At 37.0% G+C, this 23,583-nt stretch overlaps 1 protein-coding gene across 4 annotated transcripts in view; it reads right to left on the bottom strand.

Annotated features, from left to right (window-relative positions):
• KIF16B (kinesin family member 16B) overlaps positions 1-23,583 on the bottom strand; it is a 140,865-nt gene that overhangs the window by 71,290 nt on the left and 45,992 nt on the right. For all 4 annotated transcript variants that reach the window (XM_038130733.1, XM_038130734.1, XM_038130731.1 and 1 more), the window contains exons 13-17: positions 8,364-8,483; positions 7,763-7,814; positions 6,463-6,600; positions 1,052-1,134; positions 783-871 (exon numbers count right to left, since the gene is read on the bottom strand). In XM_038130733.1, the coding sequence (XP_037986661.1) occupies positions 783-871; positions 1,052-1,134; positions 6,463-6,600; positions 7,763-7,814; positions 8,364-8,483 (482 nt within the window). The remainder of the gene's footprint in view (positions 1-782; positions 872-1,051; positions 1,135-6,462; positions 6,601-7,762; positions 7,815-8,363; positions 8,484-23,583) is intronic.

Below are 23,583 nucleotides of genomic sequence, written 5' to 3'. Positions count from 1 at the left end.
AAATATTATGGCTTTTTTTCATCTTATCACCCTTATCCAAAAATAGAATGTCATTTATTAGCAACCAGTTCACAATCTTGAGATCTCCGTAACTAGCTAAATAGCAAAAGAGTAACAGTCACATTTGAAGCAGGGTTATTAAACACACTCCCTGTATTTCAGACATCCTTTAACTAGAAGTTATTATTACCTGTCCAGTCTTCCTAAAGGATAAAGAGAGATTCCCAAGTAAAAGTTGAGAATAAAGCTGCACTACCCAAGGATATAATTCAACTTACAGTCAATTTTTCAAAAGCACATAGGTGGTTAAACTGCCTCCTCTCATACTCAAAACACAGGCCCTAGCTATGGAAAAAATATTAGAACAAAACTCCACCAGTTCTCTGTAAGTCACTTTAGGAACAGTGAAAAAATCACTAAAAACAGCTTCTCTACCATAAGCATTCTATGTCATTGTAACTGCATAATAAAACTTTTTTTCCATATTTTAATTTGGCCACTTACTCAGAGGTACTGGCAGAAAACACAAGACATTCATCTCTCAGCCTTTTTATGCTTATATTGGTATTATATGAATTCAAGAAATCTTAATTTTCAGTTCAAAGTGCATTTTTTTCTCAGGAAAAATAGTTAACTTGTAATTCTGAAGAAAATACAAACATAACATTTGCCATGTCATTATTTTGCTGAACTGCTTTAGTCATAATGCTTCTGGAACATTTCAAACAGCTAAAATGAAGAATGACTGGAATTATAGCAATTGTATTTTAGAATATACTCACCCTGGATTATAAAGCATAACTGCTGACAGATTCTCACAAGATTTAGAAAGATCAGTCATAGACAAGCTGAAGGAAGACAGCAGTCCACTCTAACAACAGACCATAAAATTAAAGTATTAGACATGCTAACAAACTCTTACTTTGATGAAATATTAACTAAAGTACATGAAGCAAATGAAAAAAGGCATCCTAGAACAATCAAGACATGTCTATACTAGAAATAAAATGGTGAAAAGGTTTGACTTTACCAAACACTGATTTAATCTCACCTTTCTTTTCTCTCTTAGCTTAGCAGCTTCTTTAGGGTGGTTAAAGCGAAACATGTTGGTTCTTCCAAGTAATATAACAGCACCTGATGAAAAAACACACACCACTAACTGACAGCATTCTGCAGCTGAAAGAACCATGCAAGTCTTCAGACATGCAACCTGTAAGCAAAGACTTCCATTAAGCAAGAACTAAAAGAAAATGCATTTTGGCAAGTGTATAACCATGCATAGTCACAGCTACCTTAACTGATGCATACAGGGTATTATTCCTTCCTCTTCCTACTTGAACAAAAATGAAACCCACACATGTTCACACACCGCATGAATGTGACTGACTCGAGGCCAATCATATTCATGGAGTTCAGTTAAAGAATAAACATAGGGAGAGGAAGCAGCTACTCCCCCAATTTGATCTATATACTCTTTAACAGTACTACTTTGGAAGCCACCAGCAGATGCAGATTTAACAGGAACATCCATAAATGTGACCAAGAACTTGTCCATCAGCTACTGATAACTGGTCAGGTTGGAATTCAGCCACACTTAAAGCTCCAGATTTCCATTATTTGCACCCTCACATTTTTCTTCTCCATGTGGAACACTGAAGTTTACTGTTATTCAAAAGGGGATTATTAGACTTTAATACCCATCAGCTATTTTCTGATGGAAGAACCTTGAATAATTCATATTGCTCAATGCACATTGGTGATTGTATTTAATCAGTTAAGGTACAGTCACACATAAAGAGATTCTGAGCAATTCTTATCATATTTTAAAGACAATGGTACCAAGATTAATACTTCTCTACTAAGAAGTATATTGTCTCATTACTGTCATAACATGGAAATCTTCCAAGTTCACCACCTAAGAATCAAGCATTTATCGGTCAGTCAGTACACAGCATTTTTAAAAAGGACTCCATTACAGTACAAAAAAACTGTTCTCAAACTCATCACTACAAATTCTTACCACCTGATAATGACATGATGTCCTTAGCAAGGAATGCTTCTCTTAAAATCAGCTTAATTGGGAATATCAACTCAAATTAGGTGACCCAGTCTTAGCAAATAAATGGCAAAAAGCACTACAATCACTTCTTGCTTTCTGCACAACACCTCCATTTTGGATTACATTTGCAGCTTACCTCAGTCAAATCTCAAAAATAATTACCTTTCATAAATCTGTATGAAATTCCTTCAGTTGCTTTCAAGTGAAGATAAAAATAATTAATTGCAAACATTCGTGACCACTTCACTAAGTGGAAGCAACATAAATAAATTAATTACATTTTCAGAACTAATAGTTACAGGTATGTGTCCCTAACTTCATAAATTTCAAGGAAGACAGGAGAGAGAGACTTAACAGGAAGCACATGAGAGTCAGTCCTAAATGATGGGTCATTTGAATAACTCCTAGGTTTCTCTTTTAAGTACAGTGTTGACAGTTTGGCTTAAACTCCTGAAAATGTTTTCTAAGGTGAGGATATATTTAAGGTAAATGACAAACTGTAATTGCGAATGTTAACTCAGTTACCTTTACAAAAACACCACACTACATGATAGAAGAAATCCATAGAAGGAAGTGGCAATTAATTACCATGCCTCTTATTATTTTTGAACTCCACGATGGTCTAAAAATTTAACACATTTTCAAACGCACAGCTATTAATGATGAACGGAAACATTTAAATATATCAGCAGTTAATCAGTGTTACCTAAAAGGAGGTATTTAAGGACCCTGGCACTTCATGCTGTGAGACTAAATGCTAACACAGCTGGGATAAATAGATTCCACACAAGTCCTTAAACTCGTGATTTCATCAGTTTTGCACACCTAATGTCACTTTCCTCTCAGACTCAGTCTCCTTACACACACAAAAGGTCAGCTTAGGCAGCTGTTTTTTTACAACTTAGCAACCCTTAGCAACCCTTTCCACTTTGAGTTGCAAATGTTTGTCTGAAGAAATTTATGAGAGAAAAAAGTCATGCTTCCACTTTTAGCAGTACAAAAATCAAGTTGTAATATGCATCTGAAAGAGGGAAATAGCATCCAAACTCCTACTTTTTTCTGAGGCACATTGAACAACTTCTGCCTGTAAAATGCTGCAGGATAAAGTAAAGATGATTCATCACAACTCAGTTTTTACTGTTTACAGTGTTATTTGCTATTAATGTCAATGTTTCTGTGTTAGAAATTTATGCTTCGATTTACTCAAACCTAAGACCAAGGGGGCTGGGCTTTTTTTTTTTTTCCCTGTAACAGAAACAAGCACATATGCCTCTCATTTTGCACGAAGAAATGCACACTCTAAAAAAAAAAAAAAAAAGAGTCAATGTCATCTTTCTACACCTTCCTTTCTGCAAGCAGCCTTTATAGAAGTATTGGTTGGAGTTCAGAAAGGATGCAAGACTCCCCTTGTTTAACACTCCATTCTGCTTTTGTTAGCCTAAGCTTACACTGAAATCTTCTTTTCAGGGAAGTAATGTGAGATTGTTTTTCAGCAGCTGAGCTGTGTCACAGGCTCACTCCTAAACAGGTCTTTTTCAATGCCTTGCTAAGTGGGAAGATATTCTAGATGCTCCTGGAAGACAAAACATCAAGCAGCTCTCCTGCAGCACTCAGCAGGCTCACTTGTCAGTCAGTCCTTTCCAGGCCAACACAATGTATCTTTGCTCTCAGCTGTCCTGACTGCTTTTTAATTTCCAGATTTTAAAGCTTTTACATTAAAATTGTAGTTCTCTAAACCTCCTAAGGGTTAGGCTCCCCCTTTTTGTCATTTCCTATAGCTGCAGCAAACAGACACTCAAGCTCAATCTCCTGCTGTACAAGAGAATTTGGCAGTAGTATTAAGTAGGACCAACCTGAAACTTGGGGAGAGGTGCAGGGGTGTCTCTGACATTCTTTTAGTCCTGTAGATATCTATATTATTTTTCTTAAAATAATGTTTTTCTTATGATAATAACAGCAATCTGGCATGGAGTTCACTTTGAGTAAAAATGAACAGAATCAAATGGCAACTATCAAATCATAACCAAGATTATTAAGTTGTTGGGGTTTAGGATTTTTCCTTTTGTTTCTTTCTCTTAAGGATTTTTCTCCCATTTTGCTGCTAAGAAATAATAACGACCAGTACTTAAGAGAGACAAAAGCAGTTGCCAAGCTCAGGGGAAGAAGGCACTTCTCTGTCTGAGGGTTTCTCTTGGAGGGGCAGAGATACCGAAGAATTTGGCTGGGGAAAAGGGGGCCTGGGTGCATCTCCCAGCTCTCTTGCTCTCTCAGCTTCAGAGGAAAAAACTGAGCTGCTGCGTGGGGTGGGGGAGAATTTGTTGCCGCTGCTGGACCCCAGCCCTGCCCGGTTTCTCTTGCCATGGATGAGTGAAACTTTGCTCCTGAAAGTAGCCATTGGTCTAGGACTTTATTGGTGTGAAAAATGCATATTATATGATTGGCTCTTCACAAATATTAAAAGGAATACTAGATGTTGGAAAGTTATGTTGCATTAATTTTGTAGTGCTGTATTAATCTTTTTTAAAGTAGTGCGTTAAATATAGTTTAGGCTATAACATAATATTAAAATAGAAACTATGTGATGTAAGATACTTTTTCTAACTAGCTCAAGAACTGGACAAGATAATCAAGAAACTCTTCGCACAGAAATAACACCAACAAGACACTAAAATCCCAAAGAGAAGAATCATTGCCTCCTTATCCCAGAAGAACCAGGCTCCTTCCACCTCCTTGCAGACTCCATGGACCAAACCACGATTTACAAATAGGGGAAGAGTTGAAAATAAACAGAAAAATCCCTAGTTTGAAAGGAATGTTTGCATCACATATGAGACTTATGAATATGCAACAGGCTATTGCTTTTAAAGGTTAACCCTTTGTTAGCAGACATGCCTTTTAAGGAAAGCATCCGGACATCCGTAATTCTTTGCTTTTTTATTGTCCTAACTCTGATTGTCCGAATTCTTTTTGCTCTAATTTTGAGTACTATTCTTATGACCAATTTATTACTATTAAACTTTTAAAATTTTAAAACAAAAGAAAACAAAACTTTAAAACACCGGCACCCTGCCTCACTTGAAAAGGACCCTCACCATTTGTTTGGGTGCCTCAGGTGAAAAGCCCGGGACCCTGACCCCTCCTGGGAAGGTGCATCTTTCCAGCTGTGTGTGACACCCACTGCCCTCTGCCGCTGCCTCGGGCTCTTTCACTGCGCTCCGGCTCACACTGCCTGCCTGCCAGGACACCCCGCTATCCAAACAGGACAACCCCCGTGGCAGGGAGGAATGATCTGACTCCATCTTATCAGAAGGCTAATTAATTACTTTATTATCTTGTATTATTCTATACTGTATTACACTATATTACATTACATCTAAACTGAATCTGCCAAGCACTCAACTCTGCACACGCTGCACAGAACTCGTGACTGTCAGCCAACAGTCCTGACACACACACAGGCTTGGCCCTGATAGGCCAGGGAAACAAAACACCATCACTCTGGGTAAACAATCTCCATATTGCATTCTACTTTGGCACAACACAGGCACAGCAACCAAGATAAGAATTGTTTTCCTTTCTCTGAGGTCCAGAGAATGTGACACCCAGAAATATTCTTGGGAAGAATTGTGCCTTGCTTTTCTCTGTGAAGAGAAATGTGGCTACACCCCACGACCCCCGCTACAGCTGCAGAGTTTCTGCCACCTCTTGCCAGCTACCCCAGGTGAGCCCACCCTGCCATTCCAGCAACGCTCCGAGGTTCCTGCTGCAGCCCATTGTCGCCATCCACCCGCCCGCCATTGCCGCGTGAGGGGGAGGCGGCCGAGCCACAGCGCCCCCTGCTGGAGTGAGTGCACCCGCCCTGCCCGGCCGGGAGCCAGGAGTGCCCCTGCTGGCTGTGCCCGGAACTGCACCCGAGGGGAAAGTGCCGCAGCCAGAGAGGCCGGGGCCGGGTTTGTGCCTCTGTCTGCTGCTGCTGCTGCCACAAACACAACTGCTGTTGTTTGTTTGCCTTGTTATCCACGTACATATCAGTAAAGAACTGTTATTCCTTTTCCCATACCTTTTCATGAAAAGGTAATTTCAAAGTTATAATAATTCAGAGGGAAGGGGATCATATTCTCCATTGCAAGGGAGGTTCCTGCCTTCCTTGGCAGACACCTGTCTTTCAAAGCAACACAGAAGTGGTTGAAATTAAAAAGGAATCCTCTTTTCAGCACATGGCAATTCTTTGACAACAGAAACACCATGGGGTTTTCCTGGTGGTTTTGGATTGTAGTTGAGAAGACATTAAACTGAATCTAATTAAACAATAATCCATTTATACACATGCAAATTTTTTTCAGTGTTGCTGCCAGGAAGAAGCTAAGAGGTTGCCTGAAAAATAACATTACGCTAGGTAATACCTTGGTTGAGGTGTGTGGGTTCTGTAATCTGAATACCGTTCACAGAACACTGTGCTCCATTCAGTGGGATGAGGTTCACAGTACCATTGAGATTTTCAAAGATGCAATGCTCACTTTCCAGATCAAGGCCGTGAAGAACTAAACACAATAAGATAACGTAATTAGACTCCTCACAAATAGTAAGATTAACATGCTAATAATTTACTGAGAACACATTGCACTACATATCAGAGAGTATATCTTCTCTTTATTCTGGACAATGTTTTCTTCCTTCCTTTACCACATCCTTCATGCCTTAAATATTTATTGTTTTATTCCAGTGGAAAGAAGTGCTGGGCTGGTTTTGCATTTTTTTTAGTGTAATCATCTTTATTCCTGTGCTTTGATGCCTGATTAACAAATGCTTCTTTCTTTCCAATAAAAACCAGAAAAGTACAATTCGCATATTTGTAAAAAGAGATTTTTTTGACCAGTTTCACAAGGAAATAATGACCTTAGGGCAACCATGCTTAAATCTGAAAAGATGCCATTGTAGACAAAAGGAGGCTGAAGTAAAGTTCTTAGGTCCAATGACATTCAGGGCTTTTATCAATCAGGTATGCTACTTTACATTTTTCCTTCAAATAATGTGTGATTATACGTATTGCTTAATGCCACAAGGCACCACAAGTTTGGTATTTATTTGGAATTTATTAGAGTAATTTAAATCCAGACAACCTTTGACCCATGAAAATTTACCAAACTAAGTTATTTGACTCTCAGATTCTCACCCAAGAATTAAAGGATGCAGTTTACTTCATAAAACTGCCTTCCAGGAACTTATGTAAAGCTGATGTGATAGGACAGTCCAGATCTGGCAGTCAGTGGCATTGGTAAGAAATCAATAGGAAAACCAGTAGATTTTACCAATTTTCAGAATTTTTTTTAACTCAAATCCTAAGTCCCAAGACTATCTTACACATGATAGTGTAACAATGCTATCATTATACAAAGGTTAAGAGAATGATCTTGCAGTAATTGAGACAGGTGCTATATGAAAAAGGACACTATTTTTACAGGATGCTATTTCAAGAGAAGTAAGAAATCAATTAGTAACAAGTATATGAACATACTTAGAGCCCACAAGCTATGCTAGAAGTCATGCTCTTTGAAGCAAATACCATGCAATTCAGCTTTCAGATTTTCTAAAAATTAAAATACGCAAACCACAAAACAACTAACTGAAAAAGGGAAAAGAAAGCTTAGTTCACATATTAGGATACTGGAAGAAGAAAGAATATAAAAATGCCAAATTTCATACCAATGTCCTGTTCTGTTATAGCATCTTCTCGGCCAACATATGTTTGGCCCTCCTAATTAAGAGAGAAATACACATTATTTCCAGTTGGAATCTCCTTATCTCCCCCACAAGAATATAATTTATCCTTCCACTTTCTCAGGGCAACCTGAATGAAATATATATTTAAACATACATGAAAAAAAGGAATCATGTAGCATTTTCAAAATGCTTTCACAGTCTTTATTTTATAATATTATAAGCAAATTCAAGTTTCAACTGCCCGGCGCAGAACCACCTTTATAGTTTTGAGACAATCTGGATTTAGATTTTAAGTTCAAGCTTTATAACATTAATAACAAACCAATACACAGAGATAAAAATATGAAACACCTATAGCTGGTTAACCAGTCGACTCTCAGGATAAACCTAAAAAGCTATCTTCATTTCATAATTTCAAACCTCTTAAGAGCTTTTCTTACTACAGCAGACAAGCATGAAGAGCTTTTCTTACCATAGTAATGTAATGAGCACTATATATAGATAGCAAATCAATACTGTAATTTTTCTACTGAAAAGAATCACAAGGCATATAAAGGCTACAGAAACACCAATATGTATTTACCTTCAAGTGGTACAAGATGATACCAGTACTGAGAAGATCATCATCAATGCCAATGAGATGAGGCAGTTCAGAATCTAACACAACACCTATCCCTTCTTTCCTCAGAGCCAAAGTTTGTTCCTATAAAGGACAAAAGTCTGTTTATTAGGATGTGCAAGATATATCCCCCTTCCTTCTCTTTCTAAATCACATTTAATGCAACTTCTTCTGTGTAATATCACACAAAAGAAAGGGCAACTTTTTCAAATTTTTTTTATTTTACATTTTAAACGTGACTTCTTTACTTTTATTAAGCACTCCAAGCTTGCTGTTGAGAAAATCTGTGAAGGTGTTATTTGAAGGAAACCAGACAAACAGCTGAACTAGACCAGAGAAGGAGCATCAATCAAGACTGTAACAAAGCAATGCTGGCTAAAGCAAGCTATGTGCTACCTTTCACAATGGTAAGGAGAATTTCAAACTCTTCAGCATTCAGTACAGCTAAAGAACAGAGAACTGAAAACTTTTCAGCAGTCCTTTCAATAAGCTGAGCCTTGCACAATAAAAACCCCAGACCTCTGGCAATTCAGTAAACCTAAGCAGTTGAAATATCATGTAATGGAAGAGAAGCATTGCTAGTAGTAAACAAATGTAAGAAATATTCACAGCACATAATTTCAATACTTCAAAATTCCTTTGGGCCACATTTTCTAGCCATCCACAGGTTGAAGCATCACTCAGCAGGACTTCAACTGGGAGATTTCAGCCTTGGATAAAGTAATGTACTGTGTAGTACACAACAGTATATGCAATAAAAAAATTAATAATAGCTTTGAAATAAGTTTTAGAATTTAAGAAGTACAATTTTCAAGTTGAAACAGAATCCTATTGGCTTCTAGGCCTGGAAGATTACAACAATAGAAATTGTGAATGTCTCCACACACACACAATCTTACAAGACAAATGTGGTTTTCTATGTAAAAGGGCTAAGCCCTGACAATCCATGAAGCAGAGGCAACATCAGCAAGTATTCCTGTGTATTGCAAGGAGCACACTTTTCTCCTGGTGCTAATAAAAATGGAAAATAAGTTTTGTGACAGCTGCATGACTGCTCCATTTCCAAGTCATCAAATGCCTTCTCCAGAGCCAAAAAGACACCACATTGTTTATAAGAAAAAACAACACACAGATTGCTAGATGTATATATACATATATATCCCAAGTACAGCAACTTGCAAGTCTAAGGAAGAAAGAAGATGTAAAAATCTCATTTCCCTGCAGAAAAGAAACCGTTGTCAATATTGATGCTGCCTAAAAATTTCAAGTATGGCTACATCTGGGCAAGATGAGATGATGACACAACATATAAGACTCTGCAAAACAAAACTGGGAAATGTTACTCTGGTCATAGATTAACTAAAAAGTTCTCCAGCACACAGAAAGAGAAAAATAAGCTGTGATTCATGTGCAGCTCAGACATTCACAATGCACCCAGATACTCGTTCATATTATGAAAGAGTCACATCATAAACCTAAAAAATACAGCTTAATTAATTGTTCAAGTGAAAAAGTAATTTCAGTCAAAAATACCTATCACATATTAGATATTTACTGAGTAGCATCCACTGTTATACAAAAGTTATAATGTTCCCACATGACAAGGATGAAGACAAGACCCTGAGGACTGGTGACCAGTTACTGCTAGCACCTTCGGCCCAATGGAATTGATAAAATATTAAAAGCTGAATATTTTTTCCACAGCAAGCACAACAAAGCATTTGCCAATGTCCCTGACAGAGGAAAAAATAAACATCCCAGGAGACAAAAAAAAATTATCACTGAGTGAGAAAAACAGCTCACAGGTAATTAAGAATAAAGAAACAATATGATTCTTTATTTTCCAGTCTTTCAATATTCAACACATTCTTATTATAATAAGAAATTAATCATGTATAATTGTGATTTAAAACAGATGGATTGCTTTTTTATTCAGATCTAAAATTAAAGAACACAAATTAATTGAGTTTCTAGAGTTACATTTTGCAAATGACTACCATTCACGCACAGAATGCATCCTCTTAATGGAAATTTTATAAGAAATGCAGCAGACAGTAGCTGTGATTAACTATAATATTTTTTAGCTTAATACAGGCTGTAAATAAGCTTTTCTCTTCAGATGCAATTTACTAAAACAACCTGAATATTAATCAGATACCTGGAGTAACTCCTGAACTTTAATCGCTCAGTTTAAAATTTAATTCCAAATTCAAAAGCTTCTGCAAGGATGCCTCCAGAAGCCAAACTGTGCACTTCTGCCCCAAAATGATATCACAGAAACATCACCAACAATAAATCTTTGTTCTCTAAAGTGAGAGAAGGAAAAGGACCAAAAGAAGTAGTCAAACTGTCCCTCTTTCATCCTCGACAACATAGGAAGAATGTTTTTGAAGAGGGACAGACCTCTTTTGAAATAAACTGAAGGTCTGTAAGCTATTACAGGCCAGATAAATTATTAGGTTTAATCCACTATTTGATTCACTTCCATTTGTGCTACATAATTTTAAGTGGTGAATCCAGAACTCAAATTACAAGAGCATGAAAGTCACTAGCCCTATCAAAAATAACTAATTCAGAAAATTTATAAAATCTCAAGATGCAGTTGAAAAAAAAGCTGAATGTACCCACATGCTTCTTAGCTTGAATTATCCTTGAACAGAAAAGTGTACACATACTCCCTCAGTATTTAAGACGTGTTCACAAGCTGGGGAAAATAAAGCAAGCTGAGTATTATCCACAAAGGAGTACTTGAGTTGGTACAAGTGGCCACTGTGGTAACAGCAGAAAAAGGTTTTCTTCTCTGGGAGCTGTTAGATCAAATGGACTCACTTGAAGAGTAAAAACTCAGAAAGCAACTCTGAGACATAATCCAAAAAAACACATAAGTCAAAGTTAAAATAAAGGGATTCTATTGTATAGTTAAATTCTCGTCTCTTTGCTTTCAGCTCTGATTCAGCTATCAGAACTAGCCTGATACAGTAAATTAATTTACATTTCTATAGAGAGATATAAAAGCTTTTGTGAAAACTCATTTCTTCTGTACTGATGTAGTAAGTTTACTGTATTAACTGATACAGTGGCACCTCCAAACTGAGATTTGATCTGGTAGTTTAGGAACAAATCTATGACTGAAGTACTCACTTGAGCTGAAAAGTTCATCATCATCATCATCTACAACTATCCATTATAAAGGCCACTGCTGTGACACACAGGCTGTCTTTAAATGGATCTCTTTGAATGCACACATAAAAATAGAAGCACACAGCTTTATTTTTTTTTTTTTTTTGCCAACAAGATACTGAATTAAATTAAAAAAGAAAGTCCAAAAGGCATTTCTAACATTCCTTTACCAACCTAATAGTAGAGGAAAACATTATGCTGCTATTGTCCCAGCACATATTAAAGACCACATGCAATTAGTGCACTGCAATGAACATAACCTCTCAGGGGAGTTCCATTTTTGTCAAATTTTCCAATGCAAAAATGCATTTCCTTTATTTAAATATTGAACAGATAGCTGCTGGCACACAATTGTGGGAATACACTGTACAGACACTTTCAGTAAAATATGACAATTTACTTAGCCAGCATGATGTTCAGATTTCCACATTTAAATTATGAAAAAAACCCCACATTATACCAAACTAAAAAATTCTGTGCAAAAATGCACAAGGCCAAAAGTCTTGGCATTAATATTTAACCAGACTATATATGAGAAAATTCTTATGCTAACAGGTACTTTGGGTGCATTTGATTTTTTTGAAAATATGCTATTATACCCCAAGTTCACAAAAATGTCTGATTATACTCAACGGCCTGGCACTAACATTAAGTCCTCCATAAAATGTACAGATGTAAACTGCGCACAAGCAAAGTTCTTAATTATTAATTGATCTTCCTGCAGTTATGTATTCAATTCACTCTGCATTTCCTTTAGATCACTGGGAAAAAAAAGTTTCATACTTAAAGAAAAAAATATTCCAGTGTTCAGAATTCAAACGGTACTGAAAAAAATTTATTTCCAAACCCAGCAGATGCATGGTATTAAAGAGACTATGTAAACAGAGAGAGGAAATAGGGTGAAGCAGCATGAGTGAAAATTCAAAACTTTTCTCACTGAAGTTTGAGTTTCCAGAGTTAAACCTTCCACAAAAAGAGAAAATGAGACAAAAGTGTGGGCAGGACTGTGATGAATGTACAAAAAAACCAAGGGGGGGAAATTCCCAAACAAGCAGTGCTCACTTGATGTTTCTCATATGAGGAAGTAGAAAAGAAAAATCATTGTCAGGAGTCCAAAACCAAAAAGCAACCCCTTGTTGATAAATACAAGGACACTGCAGATACCAATGATTTACATGGCTGCAAGAAATTACCTGGAAAAAAGATGAGAAAAGGAAAAGAGGTACTTGTGGACAAAGGCACAGGGTATCCATTACTTGGGGTTCCTTAAAGAATCACAGACACAGAAAGCATGTGGTGTTTTCTGCAGAAGGATTGCTATCTGCTTGCCCTACTTTAAACTCCAAAATTGAGTGCAGCTGAATAAAACATAACTCACCTACATGGAGCTTATTCCCATCATTTAGGTTCTATAGTCCCAATGCAGGCTTTGAATGGATTAAAAATTGCAGGATATAAGAGGAATATACTGCAGACAGGCTTTTGTTTCTGTTTACATAATATAAGCTATCAGAATAATTCTGGATATAATTCTTCTCAAAATGCTACATAAACAGAATGACTACTCTGAATTTTCAACTGCATTGCATACTAATTATTATATTTATAAAGATGACAGCCAACTACTGAAGTTGCACTCACAGCATTAAGAGGCAAGTGTAGAAAACAATTAGTAAAGCTGCCAGTAGGCCCCACAAAACACAAGAAAGCTGATTTGATTGGTGCTGTAATTAAAGGAAAACTTGAAGTATTTCACCTCTGCCTGAAATGCCAGCAACATTTCTCCTACGTGAGGAGAAACAACTGAAAAGTGACCTCCCGTGTCACAAGTGCTGTGCCCAAACACTGCAACAAGTAATTTCATAGATTACACTCAAACTCTCATCCATTATGATCATAACGCAATCCATAACGCAAAATTATTTCAAATATTTGGTCTGAACTTGGTAACAGCCAGTTTATACTAGTGCACTTTGCATCACTATTGACATTCAGCTGAAATAATAATTTTCCTCCTCCAGTCTTTATTCATGGATACTAGCAGCAGTGGTATCTATTCTGGATACTGTGGTATACCAACTCCAAGCATTTCCCCCCAGGAGATGCCCAGGCTCACCATATCCCAGGGTTTAGCACACCCCTTCTCAAGGTCTTCTTCTTTGCAGACTTCCATGGTGTGTTCCCAGCATCTCTAAAATTTTGCCAGCACCATGAACACCCCTCTTTTCCACTCACTGCACACAGTATCTATCTGATCCTTCCAGATTTGTGTGTTTCTCATGCAGATCATCTCATGACAGTAAAGTCTCATGCCATCCTCCTCCTCTTCCACAGTGTATTAAGTCCTTTGCATCGTAAACTATTTACCATCAATGACTCTTCAGTTATCCTTAGACTCACCCAATCCTCTCTCAGATGCTCTGCTAGAAAAATTACTTTTAATACCAGCTAACTTCACCAGTTAACACATTTAAAGAAACCATTAAACATGATTAAGCCCAAAAACGTGCCCCAGGACCACCTCCCCAAAACCCCTACAGCTTCTCTCCCCTCCCAGTACCACTGCTTCCATCACATCCTTGGTATAAGCATTTTTATTATATTGAAATCCTTACTTCCACTCTACATAAATAAGGAAATCAATTCCTATACATCCCAGGGTCAAATTCTCCATCAACATCCACCAACATAAGAACCAGTCCCCACTGTTTCTAGCAGGGATCATTGTTAAATAGAACTAGATCCAGCACACACTGAGCAGACAAACCAGGATCAGCCAGCTCAAGAAAAAAATCACAGACTACAGGCAACAAGACAAATATTCATTAAATAGGAAATTACTGTTTTAAACCATAGAGATTTACAGAGAGTTACGACTATGATTTTGAAAGACATGGCAGAAAAAAAGACACCATTTCAAAGAAGTCTTCTCGAGAAATGCAAATTAAATTTTCCTTACTATTCCAGCTAACATAAGCTATTCAGAAGGCAGTGTCAGCCAAGTTTTAGAGTCTTTCCACAATTCACTTCAGCATAACAAACGTAAGTCAGAGCAACAGTTCAGAATTTAACATTTGCATTTAGCTTTAAATGCTTCTTTTCGCAGGGTAATATTTTAGTAAATTATTTTCCATTAATTTTATTTTGAGAACAGAGTTTATAATTACTTGTCTGGAAATTGATGAAGGTGTGATCACCTTACCTTCTTTCCCAGACATTATGTGCTAGGTTTTACTAGGTCAGTTAAAGAAAACACAAGCTGTCACTTAAGTGATGCTTTTAATGCAAATTAAAGCCCTATTAAAAGGTCAGAAATCATGAAAAATATATTCCATTTGATCTCAAGGCAAACATTTGAGGATATTACAAAAAGACAGGATAAAGTGCCCTTTAAAAACTATCAGTTTGATTTTGTGTACCCAAAGCATAAAATAATTGGTGCGTTCAGCTGGCACAAACAGCATTAGCAACTGGTGTCCATCATACAGTGACTAGGATTTTGATACTATTCTTTTGTAAAGCAGGTAAACTCAGCTGGAAAAACTGAACTTTGCTTATGAAAACGTCCTCCCTTTATTCTAATTCCAGTGAAACAGATCTCATCTAAAAAAGTATACTCCAATTCTATCATTAATAATATACAAGACAAGCATATAAAAATACAGATATAAAAACTATATACTTATACACAGTCAATGGCTTGAATTCTCTAAATTCAATCATTTCTAGTAAAATGATTGAAAGCCAGAAGATAGACAGGAAATGCCCATGTTTTATATTACCCATCTTTATATTACATGCAATGAAACTACAGCTCATTTCACGATTTTAATAACAGAATAAAAATGAACAAATCATTCTGACTTGCAACAGTCCAGTACAGTAATTAAACTGCTTTAAAGGACAACATAAGAGGACACCAAAAGCTGTAATTCAGCTGTAATTGCAATACAATGACCTCAATTTCAATCATATACAATAATGAATCACACATAGAGATGCCAAACAAGATCACAGCCCCCTTTAAAAAGGTAGGTTGAAAAAGAGGATAAACACAAAATAAGGGGACAGGACAAGATGACAAGAGAAGAAATCCAGTCACAGGAAATAGGTACCATATGAATCAAAGGGAAGTGTCCTTTAAAAATAAATTAAATAAAAGCAATCTATACAGAGATATCTATAATCTGGCATCAGTCCCTAATATCAAGGCCAAAAGAATTATCATATCTAATAAAAAATAAGAACACTGAAATCATATTTCATAGCCAAGACAGACATCCCAAATATTGACTGTAGGGTAAAGTTCCCGTCACTTTCTTGGTATGTTCAGCAAAAATTGAATTGAAAAATTCAGAAGGGAGGAATCTCCTGCACTGCACTATGTAATCTAGACTTTCTTGGCAGATTGCAGTTTTGCCACATTTGAGTATTTTTTAAAATTAGGGCCCATTGAATCAATGAAAGGGAACTAGCACAGCTTTGCCAACAACTAACAGAAAATAAGGCTTCCTTGAAAGATGCAAACCTGCTGTACTTTTAGGGGAAAAATGCAAAGCAATCCACCCAAAGCTCAAGAAGCAACCACTGACAATTGCATTTTGCTAACTGATCTGAACCTTAACTTGGATAGCATTTTTTGCATTCTGACAAAAACCTTCAGGAAAATACTTTTTGTTAGCTAATATAAAACAATAAAAGAGCAAGTAGTGTTCCCCAAAGGAGGTATGGCATTTGTTGTATTTGCATACTGTAAGAAATAAGCCAAGTTTTATTTCCTCAGTGGTAAAGCTCTATGTTATTTTTAAAACCTTACTGAGATTTGAAAAGATGAGTGTGCAAATGCTGTGTACCATGGCAGCCTTGTCTCTCACCTGAATTCTCTCCTGACAGGCACTACTGCACCTCAAAACTATAGATCTACTGGAGGTGAATCATTCCACTATGTAAATGACCTCAAAATAGAGGATTAATGCACTGATATGGTGTAAAATAGAGCACTTTTTAATGACTTACAATGATTGGCAAGTGAACAGCACCAGCCATAACAGATGGAGAACAAATCTCCTCTCTCATTCCTAAGCTTTGAGGCATACAGTACACCAAGTTTCATAATTTCAGAAGTTAAAGAAGACCCCACAATGAGTCTAAATCTAACCATTTGAACAAAAAGCAGACTAGATGTTTGAAATATTCATTTAAATGCTTCATTATCATAAACTATCAGGAGCACATGAAAAATCTCTTTCAAAAATGCTGCCAAAAAGGACTATGTGACACAGAAGTAACCTTGAATTTAACATGTAGAATACATCCCTTCCTAATGAAAACAAGGTGACAGGTGTATTAAGACTAACAAGATCACTGGTAAACAAAAGCTACTTGTTGAAAACAGGACAAACTTTGATATTGCTTTACCAAAAGCAATCTATGGCATTTAATTTTTAAACATGTTATTTTATTAATAGATAAAACCTTCAGATTTACTGAGTAAAGTAGCTTATACTTAGACAAAACTACAGAGATTTAAACATAAAACCAAATATAACCAAATTCTCTCCCAGGCATATTTCAATTAAGAGTATTAATGACTGTTTAAATTCAGCTAATCAATTTAGGTCTTAAGAGACTAGCAACTTAAAAGGAAAATGGCCAAAAGGAAATTCCTCAGGAGGAAACACTCTCAAATTTCCCTGGGTTAGGGATACAGTAAGATACAATTTCCATGGGTTAATAGAATCTTAACCTTAAAATTCTCCTTTGCCTTTCTGTTATGTTCCCTATATAAAACTGTAACTCTGGAACCCATCAAGGTCAATCAGACCACGGCCTCCTTCCTTCCACAAGTCCATGTTGGATTTTGCAGCCAAATTTCCACTGATTGAAACCAGAGAAAGAAATAATAAGAGACAACAAGGTGATCACATAATTAAAGACTATTAACAGAGGCAAATGGCAGGCAGACTACTGTAAACCAGCTGGGCACGTCAAACATCTACATTTCAGCTGCTCAAAAGCATGACTTCATACTTACCACATTATCAGTTGCACTTCTCAGTGGAAAAAGGATTCCTTGCAAAGTTGGGATATGCAACCAAAAAGACAAATGGGTCTGGGTTTTCTTATTAAGGGCAAATTAACAACTCAAATGAACACCAGAAAACCAATATGCTTTTTTTCTTTCACACAGATAACTCTTGGTTATGTGACAGTCTGCCTGAGTATAAGATTTACTGTTTTCTCCAAAATTCAGAGTATCCCTGCAGCACATAACTGGCAAATTAACAAATTCTGCAGATCACTTGGCGTATCAATATTTCAAAGTCTGTTTTTTTCATCAAAAAAGTTCTCATCAAAAAGATGTCACCACAGAGGCTGCAGAAGCACAAATGACAGGCAGATCCCACCGGGGAATAAAAAACCAAACAGAAAAACCACACAAACAAAACACAAACAAGCAAACAAATAAAAAAAGCAAACAACCCAGACAACTATGGACATGCCATTCCTTTGTGCAAAATATAACACACAATTGGGTATCCTGACTGGGTTTTTTTTATTTTAAGTTTCTGGATAGCTTATCTTGTTCCTTAGAGCAACCAAACTTTGTATGATGCCTGGAAGATGTGATTTTGAATTGTTTCCCTTGACCAGAAATTCTTCTTGAAAACAAACATCTCCACATTCAACCATAAAAAAACAAGTAAGACAAATCATCACTTTTCAGAAGATTCAAATATGTTCTTTTCATGAGTTACATCAGGAGCTTTTTTGGCCTGCTATCACAGAATCATAGAAGCATTTGGGTTGAAAGGCACCTTCACAGGACACCTTCAACTAGACCAGGTTGCTCAGAGCTCCATCCATCTCCTTGTCAAATCCTTGTGCTGACCATGCCATTATCTAGTCAAAAGTGTAAGTCTGATTCTGTAGCCAGAGATCAGGAATGCAAATGTAGGAGGATGCTAAGAAGCTTCCAAGGGCAGGTAATAAACCAATTTCACTCCTCATAGCATCAAACTGCTTCTTCAGATAATCAAAGGTCTGAGCACCTTTGGATTGCTACAAATAAGTTGAAACACTGTTCTTGATGTTTTGAAATATAACCCATATCAGATTTGTTTCCTTATGCTCTGTGAACACAGCAACAAAATAAGAACAAGAAGCAATGAAAAACAGTTGAAAATAAAAATAAACTTGCAACCTTTGATAGTCAAGGCTTGAGAGCAGTGTCTGTCTAGGAAGATACTTTTTAACAGACATGTACCATAGAGAAAACCTGATAATTGAATTAAACACATTCATAACAAATACTTCAGCCACAGTTTGTCTAGATGTTGCAAATAGGACTTTGAAAGAAATTAAATGTGAATATTTAACAAAAAAGTTCTACAGAAGCTGACATTTTGAAGATTATTAAGTTCTTGTCTGCTCTGTCGTGGATTAATTAGTCCTAATTATGTTTTCTGTATTTGCATAAAGGCAAAAACTCCAGACATAGAAATGATATTCATGGATGAACTATTACTAGGCCAGAAGCTGCCTGAAACCACAAGTCTTTCACTGGAAACGTTCCTGCAAAACAATGAGACTTTTTTCACAGAGAAGGAAGTTGTGCTTGGGAAAAGAAAAAAGCAAATGCCCCACAGAATTCTGTCTAAACCCTGTGTTTTTAAGATATTCATACAGCCAAATCCACTTCAAATGGGAATGAGACACCTAAAATATCTTCAAGCACTAACTGATACTTCAGTACCTAAAACTGGGATAACCTGAAACACTAGCCCATTACCCTCCAACAAAGAAAACTGAATCTGCACTCTGTTTAACAAGACGTTTATTGGATGAGACATTCACAGCTGACAAGATATTTTTATGTCCTTCTGGGAAGACTGTAGTGGAAAGAGAAGGATATTAAGTTATATTAGATTGTCAAGGTTCAATATACTCTCAACTATATCTCAGTAACATTTTCATACTCATAGGGAAAAATATGTAAGTTTACCAGAAGAAAAAATCCTGCATAATAAAGTAATCTTTCTATGGACCAACTGGAAAAACTACAAGAGTCAGAAAAAATATCTGGAAACAACAAAGTTCAGAGCGTTGAAAAATGTGGAATGTGTAAAATTTTCTTAAGAATGTCCTTTAATGTTAAATCTTTGTTACACTTTCAAGCCTAATCAAGAAGAAGGAAGATTCAACCCATAAATCAAAGAGCAGCAAACAAGCTCTAAGTGATGTCCAGGTGTTAGAAAAACAAAGTTCTCATTGGTAAAATTGCCTAGTTAAGGTTTAGGGCTGGACATGCTTCAGTGATCTCAGGCCTAGGAGGAAGTTAACAAACTTTGGGAAGAAGGATATAGCACTTATAATGGGCCGAGAGAAGGCAAAATTTATGGTCACAAGGACATATGGCAGAAATTCCAAGATAAGAAACTAATAAAGCCACTCACCAATTGTGCTGAAATCAGCTTCGACTGGTAAAAGGTTATTTCAGCAGGGGCAGATCACAATCACCAACCCTAGAAATCCACAGACCCAAAAGAAGAGAAAGCCTGAGCAACCAGACTAATTCACAAGGGAAGTGAGAGAACCATTAACCAATAGAAGAGGGAACACCAATTAATATGAGAATTAGGTGACTTGTAGCCAATGTATTAATTCCTTTGTTCGTTAAAATGTATAAACAGCAACAAGTTCTGACAGCTGGTGTGCTTGATTTGTGGAATACCACCAGGCACCCAGGGCTGTTGAACTCTGAAATAAATGTTCAATGTCTCTCTCTAGCGTGTAATTACTGGTTTATTGCACACCAGGTAACTCATCTAATTTTTGTAGACAAGAGCTTTTCACTCTTGCATTGAGGGCTTAAACTACCAAAGGCTGAAGAGATGGGACAGACCCAGACCTTGCTTTTGAATGCTGCATTGCCATCCAGAAGATAGACAGGTACTACATTTGCAGGGAATGCCCTGACAAAGGCAGGAATGAAGCATCTGACTCCATGTTCTCAGAAGGCTAATTTATTACTTTATGATATTATATTATATTAAAGAATACTAAACTCTACTATACTAAAGAATACAGAAAGGATACTTACAGAAGGCTAAAAAGCTAATAATGAAAACTTGTGACTCTTTCCAGAGTCTTGAGACACAGCTTGGCTCCAGTTGGCCAAAGAGTCAAAACAACTCACACCAGAATCCAGTGAAACAATCACCTGTGGGTAAACAATCTCCAAACACATTCCAAAGGAGCAAAACACAGGAGAAACAAATGAGATAAGAATTGTTTTCCTTTTCTCTGAAGCTTCTCAGCTTCCCAGAAGGAAAAATCCTGGGCAAAGGGATTTTTTCAGAGAATGTGAATGCCACAGACAGACACTTCATCAATAGCTTTCTAGACAACAAGCATATACATAGTAACCCCCAATATAAATCAAATGTATATACATAAAATACTGGAAATGGATGTCAAGAAACACCAGAAATTCCAGCATTAGCGAAATTATTGATAAGAAGGTTGAAAATGGAAAAATATTTCTCTATGCATAATATTGCTCAAAGAAATTTCAAAGGAAAGGAGAATTTCAAAGAAAGGAGAATTTCAAAGAAAGGAAATTTCACTTCAAAGTATGAGAAAACATTTAATGTATGGACAAGAGGAACAAGAGGTAGGAGAAGAGTAAAAAAAATATTCCAAAAGATGGAAATTTGCTTTGGGCTTACTAGTAATATTTCCTTAAAAGGTGAAGGAATAAGCACAGGTATGGTTTCTGGAATATCAAAATAAATTTTGAATCACTAGCCTCAAAAGTAGTACAAGTTATTTGGAAGGCAATGCTAAGAGAGGAAGAGACATGGAACACACCATCAGTGGAAGTGTATGCTTTATAACTTGTGCACATGCCAGAGTTACATTTGGGACCATCATGGGACTTCAATAAACCATTTTTGAAAATTAAAAATAACGCTCTTGCTTTAAAGGCAATAAATTACTTATATAGCCATCAATTATGAAAGGGGATATTGATTTACTTGTGCATACAGATGTTGGGTAAGGCACAAACTCTTACTGTGTCTTCTCCTCTAGATAATGGAACAAAGAATTAATAGTATACTATTGGCTGTACTGGTTTCAGTGCATTTAAAACAAAAAGTTTCATTCTTCTGAGACAAAGAAACTTCTACTAGCCAAAACTACCAAGACAACCACCACTGCAGAAACTTCCTAAGCAGTTTTTCCCCCATTTCCCAGAGCATTAGATCACAGCACCCTTATCATGCAGGAGATGCCAATTAAAGAGTCTGTAAAAAGCAAGATCAGAAAACTGCAATTTTGTTGTGAGCAGCTTGCTGTGAAAATGCAGGTGCTCCTGCAGCAGCCCAGAGAGGCATCAACAGCTCTCTGCAATGAACACCAGTTAAAAAAGCCAGTGCAGAATGCAGAACTGCTTAAATGAGCAACTGCTGAGACAGTGAAGCTAAAATGATGGAAAATGAATGATGTAAAGAATAAGGAAATTACAAGAGCAGTTCTTAGTCTCATGCGGTCAGCTTACCCTCTCCATTTTTCATTATTTCTTTTTCCCTCTTGGAACAGATTGCCACGTGCTCACTGCTGACATACAGCTGGCTCCTAATGCACAGGAACCCTACTGCTGTGGTGGCACCCCAAAGCACCTCTATACTTAGTGTGCTGCAAGATTTCTGTAAGAGGCCTTAGCATATCCAAAGTTATTTTTCAGGAAATTTGGCCTTCATTCCTGGAATTCCAAAGACCAACTTAAGCTGAAATGCCTGCTCCTTAATACTTCAGACTTTTTTGCACAGACAGAACTACTTCTGACATCTGAGAAAAACCCCCTGAATAGAGCTGCAGGATTTGGCTAATTGTAAGCAGAGGTTCCTGTTTGGGCTTTCTGGACACTAGTCTGTAAAATCCTGTTTTCCAGTGGCTTATAAAACTTAAACCATCAAAGCTTCTATTTTCCAAGCTGGAGCATCTGCTGCAGGCTGGTTCCTGTCCCCACTAGCCTGATCTAAGGGAAAGCTATTCTTCTGTTTCAAGAAGTAAGGCATCCAGAGCAAATGTGGTTTGTCCCAAGTGAAGGAGGCTTCAGAGTCTCCTATGTACGAGCACACTGAGGACACACAAAGGGCAAGTAAGTCTGCATACAGCAACACTGACATTTGGGGCAGAGAACAAGACTTTTCTTGCCATTACTGACACTGCCAAGCAGGAGATATTATACCTCCCAGTTAGGAGACAGCAACTCCACCCTCAGTATTCTTCATGCTGATAGCTAAAAGGGAAAAATGCCTGGCTGGAAGACAAAGAGACAGGCTATTTTCATTCATCTCTTCTTCCATATGCATTACAAAACAGCCTTTAATTACATGATAACATATTTTCTACAGGACCTGTAAATAATTTATTTCATAGACTTTATTCTGGGAATGAATCAAGAAAGCAGTGGACTATTAGCTGCAGGACTCCTACCTCATTTGTTGCTAAAGCTGGATGATAAATGATTCAGGGAATTACAGAGAGCAAAAAAAAAAAAAAACAACTAGGCTCATAACAAATACATTTATTAATTTTAAAAGCTATTTTGCTATTTTTTACATGTTTCTAGGGCAATGGGAGAATTAAGTGTTTCACTTATCTAGAGTTCTGTTTACTGTTCACCTAGATATTCATCTTTACTTCTGCAGAGATTATTCTAAAGTAACAGATTGCTTTCAATCTGTGAATTCCTTCCTCTGGATCAACAGGTAACCCATGCTATTGAATGGAATTGGAGGAGGAAGGAGGACTGTGCATACTAGCAAGCAACAACCAACAAGGAGAAAAGATACACCTCAGGACTAGCAACACAACAGGGAAGACTTCTGCAGAGGAATATGCACAGTCAGATGCACATTCCTGACTGGTTGCAACACCACAGTCTGTGCTGCCACCTGTGTTTAAGACTGTGTGAATCAGGGCTAACGCCCAG

Source organism: Motacilla alba, chromosome 3 (assembly GCF_015832195.1).
Source record: "Motacilla alba alba isolate MOTALB_02 chromosome 3, Motacilla_alba_V1.0_pri, whole genome shotgun sequence".
In the NCBI taxonomy this organism is placed as follows: Eukaryota; Metazoa; Chordata; class Aves; order Passeriformes; family Motacillidae; genus Motacilla; species Motacilla alba.
The sequence above is the reverse complement of the archived record's forward strand: the minus strand, read 5'-3'. Positions and strand labels throughout refer to the sequence as shown.